We start from the raw sequence: 15,440 nt of genomic DNA on the forward strand, positions 1-15,440 counted from the left end.
CCAGAGAGGAGAGAAGGAGAAAGCTGGTAAATGTCAGTTCAGTTGCAAGTTCATTCTTTATGTGCGTATCGGGTGTGCGATGTGTATCGTCTATTACGATATTGTAATCAATGTTTTAACTGTATACGAGGCACTGTGAGCTGACATCGCATTTGTCTCTCGTCCTTTCACTGCTGTGTGTGGTTCATAGGTAGGCTATGTCCCCAAATTAGTTTATGTCTTATATTTATATCATATCAAGTTCTTATATTAGAATATCACATCAGCAAGAGTGCTGTTTTCCCGTGCACATTTGCAACTGTGATATTGATCGTTAAAATCGTAATTTTAAGAAACGTTAAAATTAGAAATCATTTCATGTTTAAATATTGATTTAAAAAAATCTCATAGCTTTATTTATGCAATTGTAAATGGAGTGCAAATATATTAATGCCGCTTCTGTGTCACCTCTAGACTGCACTGCAAAGATGGATTTTGATTAAATGATTTAATTTGACTGGTAACAGTGGTACTGTATAATTATTGTATAATTAAGTATAATTGTATAAATAAGTATAATTACTGTATAATTTGAATGTTAGTATTTGACATAAAAGGTGATTCATAACTCTAAATAAGTTTAGAAAGAATGTCCATATATAGGTGAAAATGCCCCTGGAAATCAATTTAACGTGGCAAATTAAATTAATAATAAATTCATTAAAAAATTAATTTCGGTCCCTGCTGTTAACTGACCACTGCATAGAATATTAAAAAATATGAATATCTTTGTGAGTCTGCTGTCAACAACAGGCCTAAACCTGCCATGTCACCAGCACAAAAACACAATCAGTAAAATATCATCTAATCATCAACAAAACATTGAAAATATTGAGATATATTTTTGTCAATATTGCACACCCCTAATGTACGGTATGAATTTTGATTTCTTCAGGTTTTAAAAAGCCTTAAATTCGATTTTAAAAAGTGTGCAGGAACCCTGTAAACGGTTAGAAGTTACCTAGTAAGTCAGTTATTTTCAGTAAATTAATTAATAAGCTTCTTGGTCCCCATTGCTTTTGCTCTATAGTTCTCACCATAATGAAGAGAAAGAAGAACATAATGTCAATTACAGTTACTGTGACTAATACTGAATATGCAAATGTAAAAATATAATGGAAATGCAAATACATTGTTGAATGATTATAAACATGGTATTGTGCCTGTTAATGCCTGCAGTGCAGTGCAGAAAATGATATGACAACAATAAGGTCTAAATGCAACTGGCCCCTCTAACAGCACAACTGGCCCCATCTTGGCCCCCACATTTGAAATGGTCTAGAACCGCCACTGATATTAATGCATTTGATCTGATTCAACAGTGGTATAAAAGGTAAGCATTATGTGAATGCTTGGCTAAAGAGATGCGTCTTTAATCTAGTTTTAAACTGGGACAGCGAGTCTGAGCCTCGAACAATATCAGGAAGGCTCTTCCAGAGTTTAGGAGCTAAATGCGAGAACGCCCTCCCTCCTCTAGTGGACTTAGATATCCTAGGAATGACCAGAAGCCTCGAATTTAGTGATCTTAAAGAACGCGATGGATTGTAGGGCGATAGAAGGTCCATTAAACACAGGAGCTAAACCATTTAGGGCTTTATACGATAGTAATAGTACTTTGTAATTGATACGGAACTTAATAGGTAACCAGTGTAGAGATGATAAAATCGGTCTTATATGATCATATTTTCTTGACCTAGTAAGAACTCTAGTGCATTTTGCACTAACTGTAGCTTGTTTATTGAGGATGCAGGACAACCAGCTAATAAAGCATTACAGTAATCTAGTCTCGAGGTCATGAATGCATGAACTAACTTTTCTGCATCCGAAACAGATAGCATGTTACGTAGCTTAGCAATGTTTCTAAGGTGGAAAAAGGCTGTTCTTGTAACATATGAAATATGATTTTCGAAAGACAAGTTGCGGTCTAGTATAACACCCAGGTCTTTTACTGTAGTGGATAAAGTAACAGGACATCCTTCTAAATTAAAGATGTATTGTACAAGGTTTTGTGGGTAGATTTTTGGACCAATAAGTAATACCTGAATTTAATAGCAGGAAATTACACGTCATCCAGCATTTTATATCTTTGAGACACTCTGTCAATTTAGATGAGTTAGTGTTTTCATCTGGTCGTGATGAAATATATAATTGAGTGTCATCAGCATAACAATGGAAATTAATTCTATGTTTTCTTATAATATTACCAAGTGGCAGCATATATATTGAGAATAGCAGAGGGCCTAACACCAATCCTTGCGGCACTCCATAGTCTACTGTCGTTATCTTCGATTTTTCCCCATTTAAACAGACAAAATGATAACGGTCTGATAAGTACGATCTAAACCAGCTTAATGCCTGTCCCTGAACTCCAGTGTAGTTTTGTAGTCGATCCAAGAGTATTTTATGATCTATAGTGTCGAACGCAGCGCTAAGATCAAGTAGAACTAGTATTGAGAAACAGCCTTGGTCAGAAGCTAAAAGTAAATCATTTGTAATTTTAACTAGCGCAGTTTCTGTGCTATGATGCGGTCTGAATCCTGACGGAAATTTTTCATAGATATCATTTTCTTGCAAGAAAGAGCACAATTGAGCGGACACAACTTTTTCTAGTATTTTAGACATAAATGGAAGATTTGAAATGGGTCTGTAATTTGCTAGGTTATTTGGATCTAATTGCGGTTTCTTAATGAGAGGTTTTATTACTGCCAGTTTGAATATTTTTGGAACATGACCTAAAGATAAAGACGAGTTAATAATATTGAGAAGAGGCTCTTCCACTACAGGTAACACTTCTTTCAGTAGTTTAGTGGGTATTGGATCTAATAAACATGTTGTTGGTTTAGATGCAATGATAAGTTTATTTAACTCTTCCTGTCCTATATTTGTAAAGCGGTGTAGTTGTTCTTGAGGGGCGATAATTGAGGCTGAATCATAAGACACCATAAAAGATTGTACATTTACAATTGTGTTTCTGATGCTTTCTATTTTCTCATTGAAGAAATTCATAAAATCATTACTACTATACTGTAACGGAATATTTTGCTCTGGTGATGTTTGTTTATTTGTTAGTCTAGCTACGGTGTTGAATAAAAACCTTGGATTATTTTGGTTATTTTCTATTAGTTTGCGGAGATGCTCAGCCCTGGCTGCTTTTAGAGCCTTTTTATAACGTGACATACTGTCTTTCCACGCGATTCTAAAGACCTCTAAATTAGTTTGTTTCCATTTACGCTCTAAGTTACGAGTTTCTCTCTTGATAACATGCGTAGCACTGTTGTACCATGTACCACTTTTCATATCTTGACTGAAGGATTTAATTGTAGGATTAAACAAACCAGCAAAATGCAGTTTCACTGATGCATAGTGCAACACCATTTCATTACAATAAGAGTTGAGGCCTGAAATTGTACCATAGCATCTTTCAGGAGTTTTATCATGTGTCCAGTTTTATTCCCTTCTCTCTCTTCTCTAAGCCTGTCTTCCTAGTGAAGGATTGTGCAGGATAGTTGGCCGCTGACAGCTTCCATTTTATATTAGTGGCTTACCAGTGATGTGTCACTCTGCAGGACACACTCATTTCAGACGCTGAGGTCTTAAGGGAAGATCTGTAGGGTCACTAAGGACAGACTTTAGTTGGTCATAAGCACATTCCCCAGAGATCTCTGGGAAAGAGGAAGAGAGCAGGATGATTCTGAGAGATCTCACAGTGTGGGGATTCTGTCAAATCAAAACAGGAAGAACCCTGTAGGAATGTGACCCGTAGAAGACACTAAAGAGAGTGAAACTCTAAAAGTTGTCATATCCGTTACAGATGCAGATCTTACTCCTAAAAATAATGGTTTTCTGGTATATTCCTCCATTTAATGCTCTGTAAGACAGATGCCTCTTATATCAGAGATAAAACAATACATCACATGAGAGTGAGAACAGAGGGCTATGTGTGTATGTGCTGTGTTTATGAGCGTTTCAGTACAAGTGTGTGTCATGGAAAAGCTTAGGCATACGCAACTAGCCTTTCACCACACACACACTCGCATAATTCTGGCTTACCTCTCCAAATCCAACAGCAAAGCACTGACTCTGACAGGATAATTCTGTGCTAAATGGAAAATAAATGGCCAGGCAGTCACAAGACATTATAATAATAGAGAGAGAACACACGCAAACTCGCACATAAATCTTTTGATTTCTTTCTAGCTCTCTAAGGCCATCTTAGATCTGTTTCACAGTGTATGCAGAAAAGAGCAAATATTTACAGTTTTCACACTGCCTGTATAAATTATAAATTATGCCTGAATACTTGATTCTGATTGACTGGAAGATGCAATAAAACAGCCATGTCAGTTTAATCACTGTTATATATGAATATGCTGCTTTCAATGAAGCACACACACAGTCACATACTTCACACGCACATGGATATCGCACTGCGCGCCGCACACACATTCAGGAGCAAAGAGACTTCTTGTCATCACTCCCCTTTACTTTTATTAATAAATTAGCTTAGCTACTGAATCACTACATCAACCAACAGCTTCATTACTAGTAGAGAGACGTTGCACAGGCCCAGGTAATTCACACACACACACACACACACACACACACACACACACACACACACACACACACACACACACACACACACACACACACTCTATCTCTCTTTCTCTCTCTCTCTCTTTCTCTCTCTCTCTCTCTCTCTCTCTCTCTCTCTCTCTCTCTCTCTCTCTCTCTCTCTCTCTCTCTCTCTCTCTCTCTCCATAAGCTAATTCATTCATATAAATGTAACCTTACCACACTACTTAAACTCTGTGTCTTATTAGAAGCAGACATAATGCTAGACCTAGAGTCGTAGCTGACAAAAATAGACCATGTTATTCATGGCTAGCTGTGCATTAAAATATTGTGTTGAACATCTTGGAGGCAAAGAATACCTCTACTGTACAAATATGCTTCATCACAGGCAATTACACCTACTACTCAAAAGTTTGGGGTCAGTATTTTTTTTTTATTAAATCGTTTTTTCTTACTTTTATTCTTACTTTTATTTAAGGGTGCATTAAAGTGACCAAACGTTACAGCAAAAATATTTATAAAGCTACAAAAGATATCCATTTATTATTTGAAACTCTATGCGTCAAAAAAAAAGAAGATCTTTAAAAGTCAGTTTTTACGAAATGAGCAGCACAAATGTTTTCAAAATTAATAATAAGAAATGTTTCTCGAGCACCAATTCAGCATTTCTTTTCAATGTACTGTCCACAGACTCAAGTGTTCATTGACAAATGCTCAATGATTTAATCATTTAGCAGACGCTTTTATTTAAATCGACTTACAAATGAGGGGAAGATTTTCTTTCTATCGCAGTCTCATAAAGAGACTCTATGACTATACAAACAAATTGAGCCAACCATTTGAATCTTTAGCTTACAATGCAAAGCATCTTTATCGGCAGAATGCTATTTAAGATAAAAAAAAACACGAGAGAGTCGGTGGTTGAGGGCAAATGATTATAAAGCGTGAAGCAAAAGAGAGAGAGAGAGAGAGAGAGAGAGAGAGAGAGAGAGAGAGAGAGAGAGAGAGAGAGATAGACATAATAAGATACATATAACAGACAACAGCTGTCCAAGGACTGAACTGGCTGAAATCCAAATACTGAGAATAAACTCAATGACCTGTACCATTCACCAACTTCAATAATGTTCTCTATTATCAGATGTGTGTTAATGAATCAATCATGGATGAAGTATATAGCACATTTCTGCACTTTCTCTAGGACATGAGAACAAACTTTTGCATGAGCACCTTTAATTAAAACACTTTTACTTAATTTTACTTGACTTCATATTTTGATTTTCGGATCTATCATTGAGGTTAAGTGAATTAAATTACTTTAATTATTTGAGGAGAGTGTTCCAGCATAACATTCAAATAGAAATGCATTTTCAGTTTCACACTTTATATTGAAGCTTATTAAAACACAAGCAGATACACAGTCGAAATGTCAAGGAAAGGTCACTGTAGTGAGAGGTGCTGTATGAATGTAGAATGTGTTGTGTGTATGTGTGAGAGCAAGTGTGTGTAAATGCTTTGCTGTCCTTGTAGCTATAAAAGGTCTCAGAATGTCCTAGAACATTTGAAAAACCTGATGAAAAAAGACCTTGAGGACCGAAAATGTTTTTTAATGGCATAAAATGTCCCCAAGTCTGCTTTCTCCATTAAGGGACATCTGGACTTTCAGGGGTAATTTTTTTAATATATAAATTATATTGAATATAAAATTTGTATACCGGTAGTATAGCTACTAGCTAAGCTTAGAATTTAATATTAAGAGCTATATCAGAACACATTTGCCTCCTCATTTTTAGGTGCAAGTCACTTTCTATGGAATTTTTGCCCCAAGCTGCCCTTAATTTCTGACCCTATATATACACAAGCTTGGGTTTGTGCATCAGTGTATGTGTGTTTCTTTTAGGATCTCCACAATGTCTTACTAAAAACACACCACCTGAGGTCAGTGTAACACCTGATATCACATATAAGACATGAAGAAAGCAAGACAGATGAGAGGAATCTTTCTGTAGTTCAATCATTATAAACTTGCAGGCATGTGATGTCAATGTGTACATTCCGGTGTTACCCTGACCTGTGTGTTTGCACAGTAACCTTTTAAAAATTACTGTGCCATTTTACTTTCTTTCTGATAATGAGGTTACTTTTTTATTATCAAATTCATCCTTTTCTATTTAAATTGCTAAGGAAAAATAAAAATACAAGCAAATAAAATGTAAGATATTGTCATTAGTCAAAGTAGAGCTATGAATATGCAGTGGATAGCATATATACCTCATAAAATGTGGTCTTGGAAGTACTAGATAAATCATGTTTGAGTTTAGATTGAGATCTCTGACTTTTGATTGCAGACTTTGGTATCCTGGTAAACATGAGCACAGTTTGTGACATTGTTGAGATCTGTTCGGAAACTCTAGAGGAGATGTGTACACCAGCAGGGGAGGTTTTCTCATGAGAAAATCTGAGAAGCAGGAGACTTAAGCAAATGTCTCCATTTGTTCTCCATTTAATCTCATTTGTGTCAAAGAGAAACCGTTTGGATTTTAAAGAAATCTCATGTGACTGTGATAAGTGCATTCACTGTAGCCTACCTTAAATTTTAACTTCAAAATTTCTAACTTTAGGTATCACTGTATTCTGAGTTTGTTTTCTGTTTAAGTGGGATTTGTATCATGTTTTAGTTCTGTGCTCTATAGTTTTCAGTTAGTTTATTTTGTTTCAATCAGCTACTATAGTTCCTCATTGTTTGATTATGGTTTACTTATTGTATTCAGTCCGATGATTTACTTTGTCTATTTAAGCTCTGTGTTTCTTTCAGTTCATTTTCAGTTCCCTTTCGAGAACGTTTACTTCGTATTGCGTAGCTATACGCTATGGGAAAACTTTTCTCGAGAATATTGAAGCCTTTATTTTAAAACGCAGTGCAGCTGCACAGCACAGAGCTCACTAGCTCACTGATTGGCTGGGCTGCGGGAACTGCACAAACCTATGGTGAAGCAGCGAGAAGAATGGCAAACTCTCTTCTCTGATTCTCCAGCTGAAGCCATTGACGAGCCCGAGCAGCGGAACGAGCGACTCTGCAGAGCAGTTCAGCGGATGGCGGCCTCCTGTTCCAAGCTTCTCGACTTGACACTGCCTCTTCTGATTCACAGTTCTCCTGCGGCCATCCAGTGAAAAGCCTATATAACCTATAAACGCACAGTGTGCTTGCCGCTGCGACACTCTGTTAAAAGAGCAAATTTCAGAACCTGCAGAACCACCTCAGCTATCGCTGGCTGAGCTTACACCTCCACTGGCCAAGCTGCATCGGCCCTGCACAACATGGCGGTCCTCCAGGTGTTCCAGGCCAAACTCCTCAGCTCCATGGGCGAGTCTGGACCGGACCCCAATGCCTTTAGGGACCTGTGCAGCTCCACCGATTTAGCTCTGCGCGCCACTAAGACCACCGCCCAGGCGATTGGAAGGAGTATGGCCAGTCTAGTTGTGTTAGAGCGCCACCTTTAGCTCAACCTGACAGAGATTAAGGATGCAGACAGGACTGCTTTCCTGGACTCTCCAATCTCCAACACTGGCCTCTTCGGTTTCATGGTGAAAGGCTTCTCTGAGCGCTTCACCGAAGCACAGAAGTCTTCGCAGGCCATGCAAAACTTCTTGCCAAAACGTTCCAGTACGGCTTCAGGCCGGCCCAAGAAAACGCGCCCTCTCAACCAGCTAGGACCAAGCCGCCGGTTTCTCAGCGCCGCCCAGCGGCTGAAACCATCGGCGCCCTCAGCCAGCCAAGCACTACCCGTTCCGGGAACGCCAGGCCCCCGGCCCTAGATTGTGTTGGAACCTGAGCCTCGGAAGCCTTCCTAGTCGGACGACAGGAAGGAAAAGAGAAGGTTTAAGTCCCGCCACGGCCGGACCATCCTCGAAAAGAGCTTGTGCGCCTTCCCCAGCTCCCTCTTTAGCTCAGGCAGCTGGAAATGTTCAAACTGCAGTCAATGGGCCCGTTATAATGCACGCACCCCAGCAAACAAATAATGTTTTAACAGCGACCCAAGTATAGCACAAAAAGAGCTCTTTTCTAACTCGCAACACCTGGGTGGCCGGGTCCCCGGCACACGGTGGCCCGCCCCCAGACTGCATTCAACCCCTAGCCACTCGGGCCAAGGCCTGGGAAACCATTCGAATGTGTCAAAATGGGTGCTGAGTATATTAAAACGAGGTTACTCGCCCCAATTCACTCGCAGACCTCCGTGCTTTCATGCCATGGTCAATACATCGGTGAGGAGCAACGTGGGTCACGTCCTCCGCACCGAAGTGTCAAATCTTCTATCGAAGGGAGCTGTCGAGACAGTTCCCCCGTCACTAAGCAGGTCAGGCTTTTACAACCATTACTTCCTCATCCCGAAAAAGGGCGGCCTCAGGCCCATTCTAGATCTCAAACACCTAAACAAAGCCCTGAAAACCTTCCTCCCGCACCTGGCTCATTCAGACTGTCGGAACTGCTTCGGTGGCCGTACCAAAGGGCTTCCGGTCACGATGCATAGATTATCACGATGGATAGTGGACGCTATCTCTCTAGCCTATGCATCTATGGGCCTTCAATGTCCCATAGGCGTCAGGGCTCATTCCTCAAGGGGCATGGCCTCTTCATGGGCTTGGTCCAGAGGTGTACCAATTGAAGACATTTGTGCGGCGGCCGGCTGGTTTTCGACGTCCACATTTGTAAGATTTTATTATCTAGAAGTGCCATCACTGCAGGCATGAGTTCTTTCTATTTGATAAGAGGTATTGGCCCCTGAAGGGCCCAAATCTCTAGATAATCCTTTGTGGGCTCCAATATTGTCTTGTCAATATTGCTTTCCAAGATGCTGTTGGAAAGCATTGTTTGCAGCGATTTTTGTGTGAGCATATCAGTGAACACCCCAGACCACTCGGTGAGTTTCACGTCTTTGTAAACTAAAGTTTAATTGTTTATGAAACCATTGTGGAGGTGGGGGGTGCTAACACAGAAACCGAAAATTCTCGGGACAGCAGCATTTATCCAAATCTCAATCTTATTCGTTCTATTTCATCAGAATCGATCTTAAAACAGGGTTTTAAGTGTAAAATACCGAACTTGTCCTTTAAATAACTAAATTACAGAAACTAAAAATAAAAAATAAAACTTACAATAAAATTTAAAATAAAACAAAATTAAAAAGTGAAAACAGAAAATATAAAAACTAAATTGAATTCAAAATATTAACAAAAACTATAATAGCATACAAATTACACTAAAATAACGGTTATAATATAAACTTTTATTTTATTTTATAAAGTGTCAGAATTTAAAACATTATAGGGAAAAAAGCTTTTATTTATTTAAGTTAGTTAGCTATTTTGTGATATAAAGGCCACGTTCACACAGCAGCAGAATAGCACTTCTGCAAAGGGTTTTTGTGTGTGGTTTTGCTTTTGGTGACCTACAACGACGGAGATATTATTTGTGCATCATCTGAAGGTTCTTGGTTCTCCACCGGAGCGGCTCCCATCAGTTGTGTACTATGCGAGCGTGTCATGCGCGAGACACGAGTGCAACGGTTGCTGCGATACGTCAACGCGTCCACCATTTTGCTGAGACAAGATGCGCTGTAAACAAATGCAAGTATACGGGTGAGCTGCGTTTTTTCTGGATAAAAACAAAAATAACGTATTTTTGGATAAGAATTGTGAAGACCCCCATACTGAGATATAATTTAATTTTCACATTAAATGAAATAAAGTTTTCTCATTGTGGAAAAAGCATTTCTGTCTTAACCCGATTCTTGTGCTTAGAATTGACCGCCATTGAGAAAATTATGCAAATCAGCTACAAATCACAACGACAGGCTGCTTTCTGTATTTTTATAGCACTAAAATGATATTACAGATATATACTCCAAATAGGCTACATTATATATACTCCAAATAGGCTACATTAACAAAGATAACTGATGTAGCCCTATCCTTTATGGTAATACATATGATACTAGAGTCAGTGCAATGCAAATAGTAGCCTGTAGGCTATATAAGATAAAATGATGATTAATAGTAAATAGTTTAGTGTAGGCTATAGTCAATTAAATAAACAAACAGTAGCCTTTACAGCAAATAAAAGTGTAATAATAAATGAATAGTATAATTATATAATATCATAAGTACAATAATATAATAATAATTATATACTGATAATAGCATATAGTTTATGTATACTACTATAATAATAGCAATAGAATATGAAATATCAATTACATAATATAGACAATAAAACATAATAAGTTAAATAGTGACTAGTGAATAGTACAATCATTTAACAGCATAACTATAATAGATTGATAATCACAAGTGGTATAATATGATAATAATAATAATAATAGCAAATACAATGTAATATCAATTGCAGAATAATATTGACAACAATAAAAATTAAACAAGTAAATTAAATAGTGACTAGTACCTACCCGAAACGAGTACTTGTCATAAAAGTCGGTTTTAAGAAAAATATTTAGATTTTAGGAAATTTACTTTATAAGTTAACTAGCGACATAGCTATTTTAGTCTGACTGACTCCGGTGGACAACTAATGTTACTATTACTAAATAGCTATATAATGAACAAATACAACCAGAAACAAATGTTCAGTCTTGCTGGTGAAACGTAATTCCCCGAGATGCCGTGGCACCGTTGACGTACGATCCAGCGGAATATAGGAGTCTATGTATTTATTATGTTTATGGTTAAATGCGTCCTGCTAGCACATGTTTACACTTATCCTACATTCTTTTATTAATCCTGTGTTATTCAGAAACTGAAATAACACCTTTACCGTACTGTTTCCTATATCTGAGTCTAATATATTCTTTGATGTTGTTAACTCTTTTCCTTCATTCTTCCATATTTCTTCTCTTAGCACTTTCTTCATCATAATCCTTAAAATGTATAATAATATATTCTACAGTTTCACTCTGTCCACATTTCTCACACATTCCCGTTGGATGTTTAGATATTAGATGTAGGTTAATGTTGTATTCAAACTTGTATGTCCCTTTTATATTTTCGCCCATCCTATTTCCCCCACTCTTTCTACCTTTTCCCACGTTCTTTTGTATTGCATAAATGTCTCCCTTTAGTCTCATTATCCCAGTACTGTTGCCACTTTTTAATCACTTTCTCTTTTACTGATTTTTCTCTTATGCTATGTGGTAGCTCAATTTCTACCATTTCATCATCTACTGCTTGCTTAGCTAATTTATCTGCTTCTGCATTCCCTTTAGTTCCCACATGGGCTGGAACCCACATAAACTGTACTTCTATCCTACCTTGTTTTTTAACTCAAAGAGATTTTGAAGGATTTCCATTACTATGTCTGGCCTTGATTCTTACTTTTGGTTATCAATACTGACTATTGCTGAATATGAATCTGAACATTTTGTATTTCTATTTTCTTAATTAATTGTATTGCTAGCAGAATAGTCACATGTTTACATTGAAGCTACTGTCCGTTAATGAAGATTTGATGGATGAACTTGCGGTTCATTTGGACTGTGTCATGTCAAAAGTGATAAGACTTTCAGTTTTATGGACGTCGCCATCTTTGGTATCACTTTGGTCGCTGTCACTATGGTTACTAGTAAGAGAATATGGGCTTGACTTCACTTGAAGTCATACAGATAGTCCTAGTATTTGAGACACTACTGTAAACTGCTGTGCATGTGAACGGGACATTTCGAGATCTGTAAGTAAATGTGGTTGTCAATCCCAAAAATTGACAGTGTACGTTAAACATTGCAAAGGATTCCAAGAATTTATTCCCGGGAATAGATAAGAGAGGACAAACAGCATGTCTTTGACTGCACTTTGACAGACAGATTATATTTTGCCTGACTCTGCTCACAGAGAACAGTCCTAAACAAAGAATATATTTTCTGTGGCAAAGTGCTCTAAATTAGCACAACACACACACACACACACACACACACACACACACACACACACACACACACACACACACACACACACACACACACACACACACACACACACACACACACACACACACACACACACACACACACACACACACACACACACACACACACACACACACACACACACACACATTCAAAAGCAGAATGAGGAACTTTTCCTGTTCTCTGGCCCTGTTGTCAGCTGATGTGTCATGAGTGGCATGATTGTGTTTGTTTGACAAAACACAGTGTCTTTTAGATTTTTTATTCATGAAAATAGTTTTATGTGGAACACAACACACATTCATGCACATCCTTTGGGATGATGTGCTAAATTTGTCAACACCTGCACCAGTCACACCTAATCAGTAGCACTAAATGGCCTTGTGACTGTAATGAATGTGTTTGTGTGTGTAAATTGCAGCCAAAATGCTGTAAATCCCTTTACAGCATAATGGTGTTGGACTTAAAATACTTCACCTTAAAACGTAAACTTACTTATTCATCCTCATGTTATTCCCTACCCAAATGACCTTCAAAGGAACACAAAAGGATGTTTTTAATCGATTGTTTTAATGTCATTTAAATGACTGATCAAACCTGGTGTGATGCTTATACGAAAATTCGAATGAGATTTTCAATAATTATTGGTCCAAATTTCAGTCCATTCCTCATGCTAAGCTATCATATGGTTTAAGAAGTATATACAGTAGCCTACAGTATATTAATTAATATAAAATAAAAATTGCACAAATTAAGTCCTTTTATGGGGCTAGACAGTAACACTCCCCTTTCACTTTCATTATAGAACAGAGCAACATTCTTCCTTGTGTTCCACTGAAGAAATATAATTGATAATTGAGAAATAGTGTTTTTTTTTAGTGAACCGATTTTTAACCCTGCAAGTAAACTTCTACAATGACTTGAGCAAACATATTCCACATAGACGTGCTCATCAAATAAGTCAATCAGCTAATCATCATGACCTGTGCTCTATATTGAAACACTAGAACAAAAACAAACTTTTAAAAACCTTCAAGGTAAAATGTGTGTTTTGGATAATGAATTGTATTTTTGTTAGCTCATTATTAGCAGAGTGTCTCTCTTTCTCTAACTGTGTGCTCTGTGATAGACAAGCGTGTATTAAGGGTAAATACCAGAACAAGCTATGCAAGCCCTTTACACACTGCTCTGCTTTGTGTGGGGCTGTTTGCACAGGCCTGGTTCAGACACGGGGCAAGTGCCAGCATCATTCCTCTCTGCTTGAGTAGCATTACAACTTCTGTTTTCCACTCTCTCTATCTCTCGTTCCTCTCTGTGTAGCTCTCTGCTAGTTATTTAATCATTCCGCCACTGTGGACTGTGAAGATCCAGAGAAGGGGATTTTGCTAAACAGTTAAATGCCATCTTTCGGCATTTTTTATTTTTTATTATACTTATAATAATTATGTATATTGTTTTCTAGTGACAAAAGAAATTCTCACAGGTTTAGAAATGATAGATGAGGGAGTAGTTTATAACAATTATTTTTGGGTTAACTTTTCATAGCGCTGGCCACTATTAAGGGTAAAGAAAATAAAGAAAAAAGATTTGATTAAATATAATGATGTGTTGCCTCAGCTTGTATGGAAAAGTCACGTCTTCATCCGGGTCAACGGCTGGTATGCTGTGACATATGTTTTAAGAATTGTCATTTGAAGCCATCAGATTAATGACAGTGTTGGTTTGAAGATTACATTTCTCGAAGAAAATCTGAATTTTGCTAAACTGTTTTTCTCCTTTCAGAGCTCACGGGAGGATAGGGAGAAGGAAAGGTCACGTTTGGACTCCATGGTTCTCTTAATAATGAAGTTGGATCAGTTGGACAAAGAGATTGAAAATGCTCTAAGCTCCTCCCTCAGTGGCACTCCCAATTTAAAGAGGCGGATCATCTCTGTGAGTGGCCACCAATCAGAAGCTTTCATGCAAATGATACACTAATTTCATCTGAAAGACTTGTGATGATGATGTATGAAATAATGGTCAGCAACTGCATCCGATCTTCAGTCCAAAATCTATGTAAAGTACTTGACACAGGGTTTGATACAGTAGTGATTGTTTTTATATGACGATGTTACTCTTTTCTTAAACAGGAAGTTGATTTAGAACCGCTGGATTCAGCAGGAAGTCTTTCAGCCTCCTCCCAGTCTCTAAACACCCCACTTTATCGCTCTTCATCATCACTGTCCTCTTCAGGACCCTCTGGAACTTCTGGGGCTAGACCAAAAAATGAGGTTAGTTAACTAAAACCTGTCATTGAACAATTTATCAATAATAATAACTAAATACAGGGTTTTCATTGGTGTGAGGAGAACGTTTGCATACCATTCATACTTTCTTTGGGCTCTGGAATTGGTTAAGCCTGGTGTCAATCATCTCTTATGCACTTTTTAAAGAGGCAACTGAAGTGTCCAACATTTAGACTTGCTTTTCTGTATGCTGAATGACAACGTAAACAGCAAATTAGAGTGTACTATGGTACCAGCAGCCACTTTAAAGTTTACTGAGGAGAGACACTCTCTCTGTTGCTGTCTCTCATCCTCCCTCTTATTTTCTTCTTTCTGAGTGGCTAAAGCTGCTGGAACATGATAATAACAGCCTTTACCGCCTGCCAACTTCCACCAGCTAAACACACTGAGAACATTCTTATGATCGTCCCCTCTTGTGCATGCCTATGTCTGGATGTCTATAGATGTGAGCGAGTGAGTTTTTTGTGTGAGTTCGTGTTCTGAGGTGAGCGTAAGTGTCTTCCATCTGATTACCCATTGCTAGCTTGACTCCACATTTCAGAAGCACATGGCAAACAACACTTAAAAT

The 15,440-nt window shown here is 37.9% G+C and overlaps 1 protein-coding gene across 3 annotated transcripts in view; it reads left to right on the forward strand.

Moving 5' to 3' along the window:
- dlc1 (DLC1 Rho GTPase activating protein) overlaps positions 1-15,440 on the forward strand; it is a 140,453-nt gene that overhangs the window by 15,757 nt on the left and 109,256 nt on the right. For 2 of the 3 annotated variants that reach the window (XM_077205028.1, XM_077205029.1), the window contains 2 exons: positions 14,370-14,519; positions 14,717-14,857. In XM_077205028.1, the coding sequence (XP_077061143.1) occupies positions 14,370-14,519; positions 14,717-14,857 (291 nt within the window). Of the gene's footprint in view, positions 1-13,928; positions 14,246-14,369; positions 14,520-14,716; positions 14,858-15,440 lie in introns of those variants that run through there. The other variant, XM_077205030.1, reaches the window with a different exon arrangement.

Source organism: Siphateles boraxobius, unplaced genomic scaffold (assembly GCF_051911475.1).
Source record: "Siphateles boraxobius isolate OS27281-9 unplaced genomic scaffold, OSU_SipBor_1 53, whole genome shotgun sequence".
NCBI classification, from domain to species: domain Eukaryota; kingdom Metazoa; phylum Chordata; class Actinopteri; order Cypriniformes; family Leuciscidae; genus Siphateles; species Siphateles boraxobius.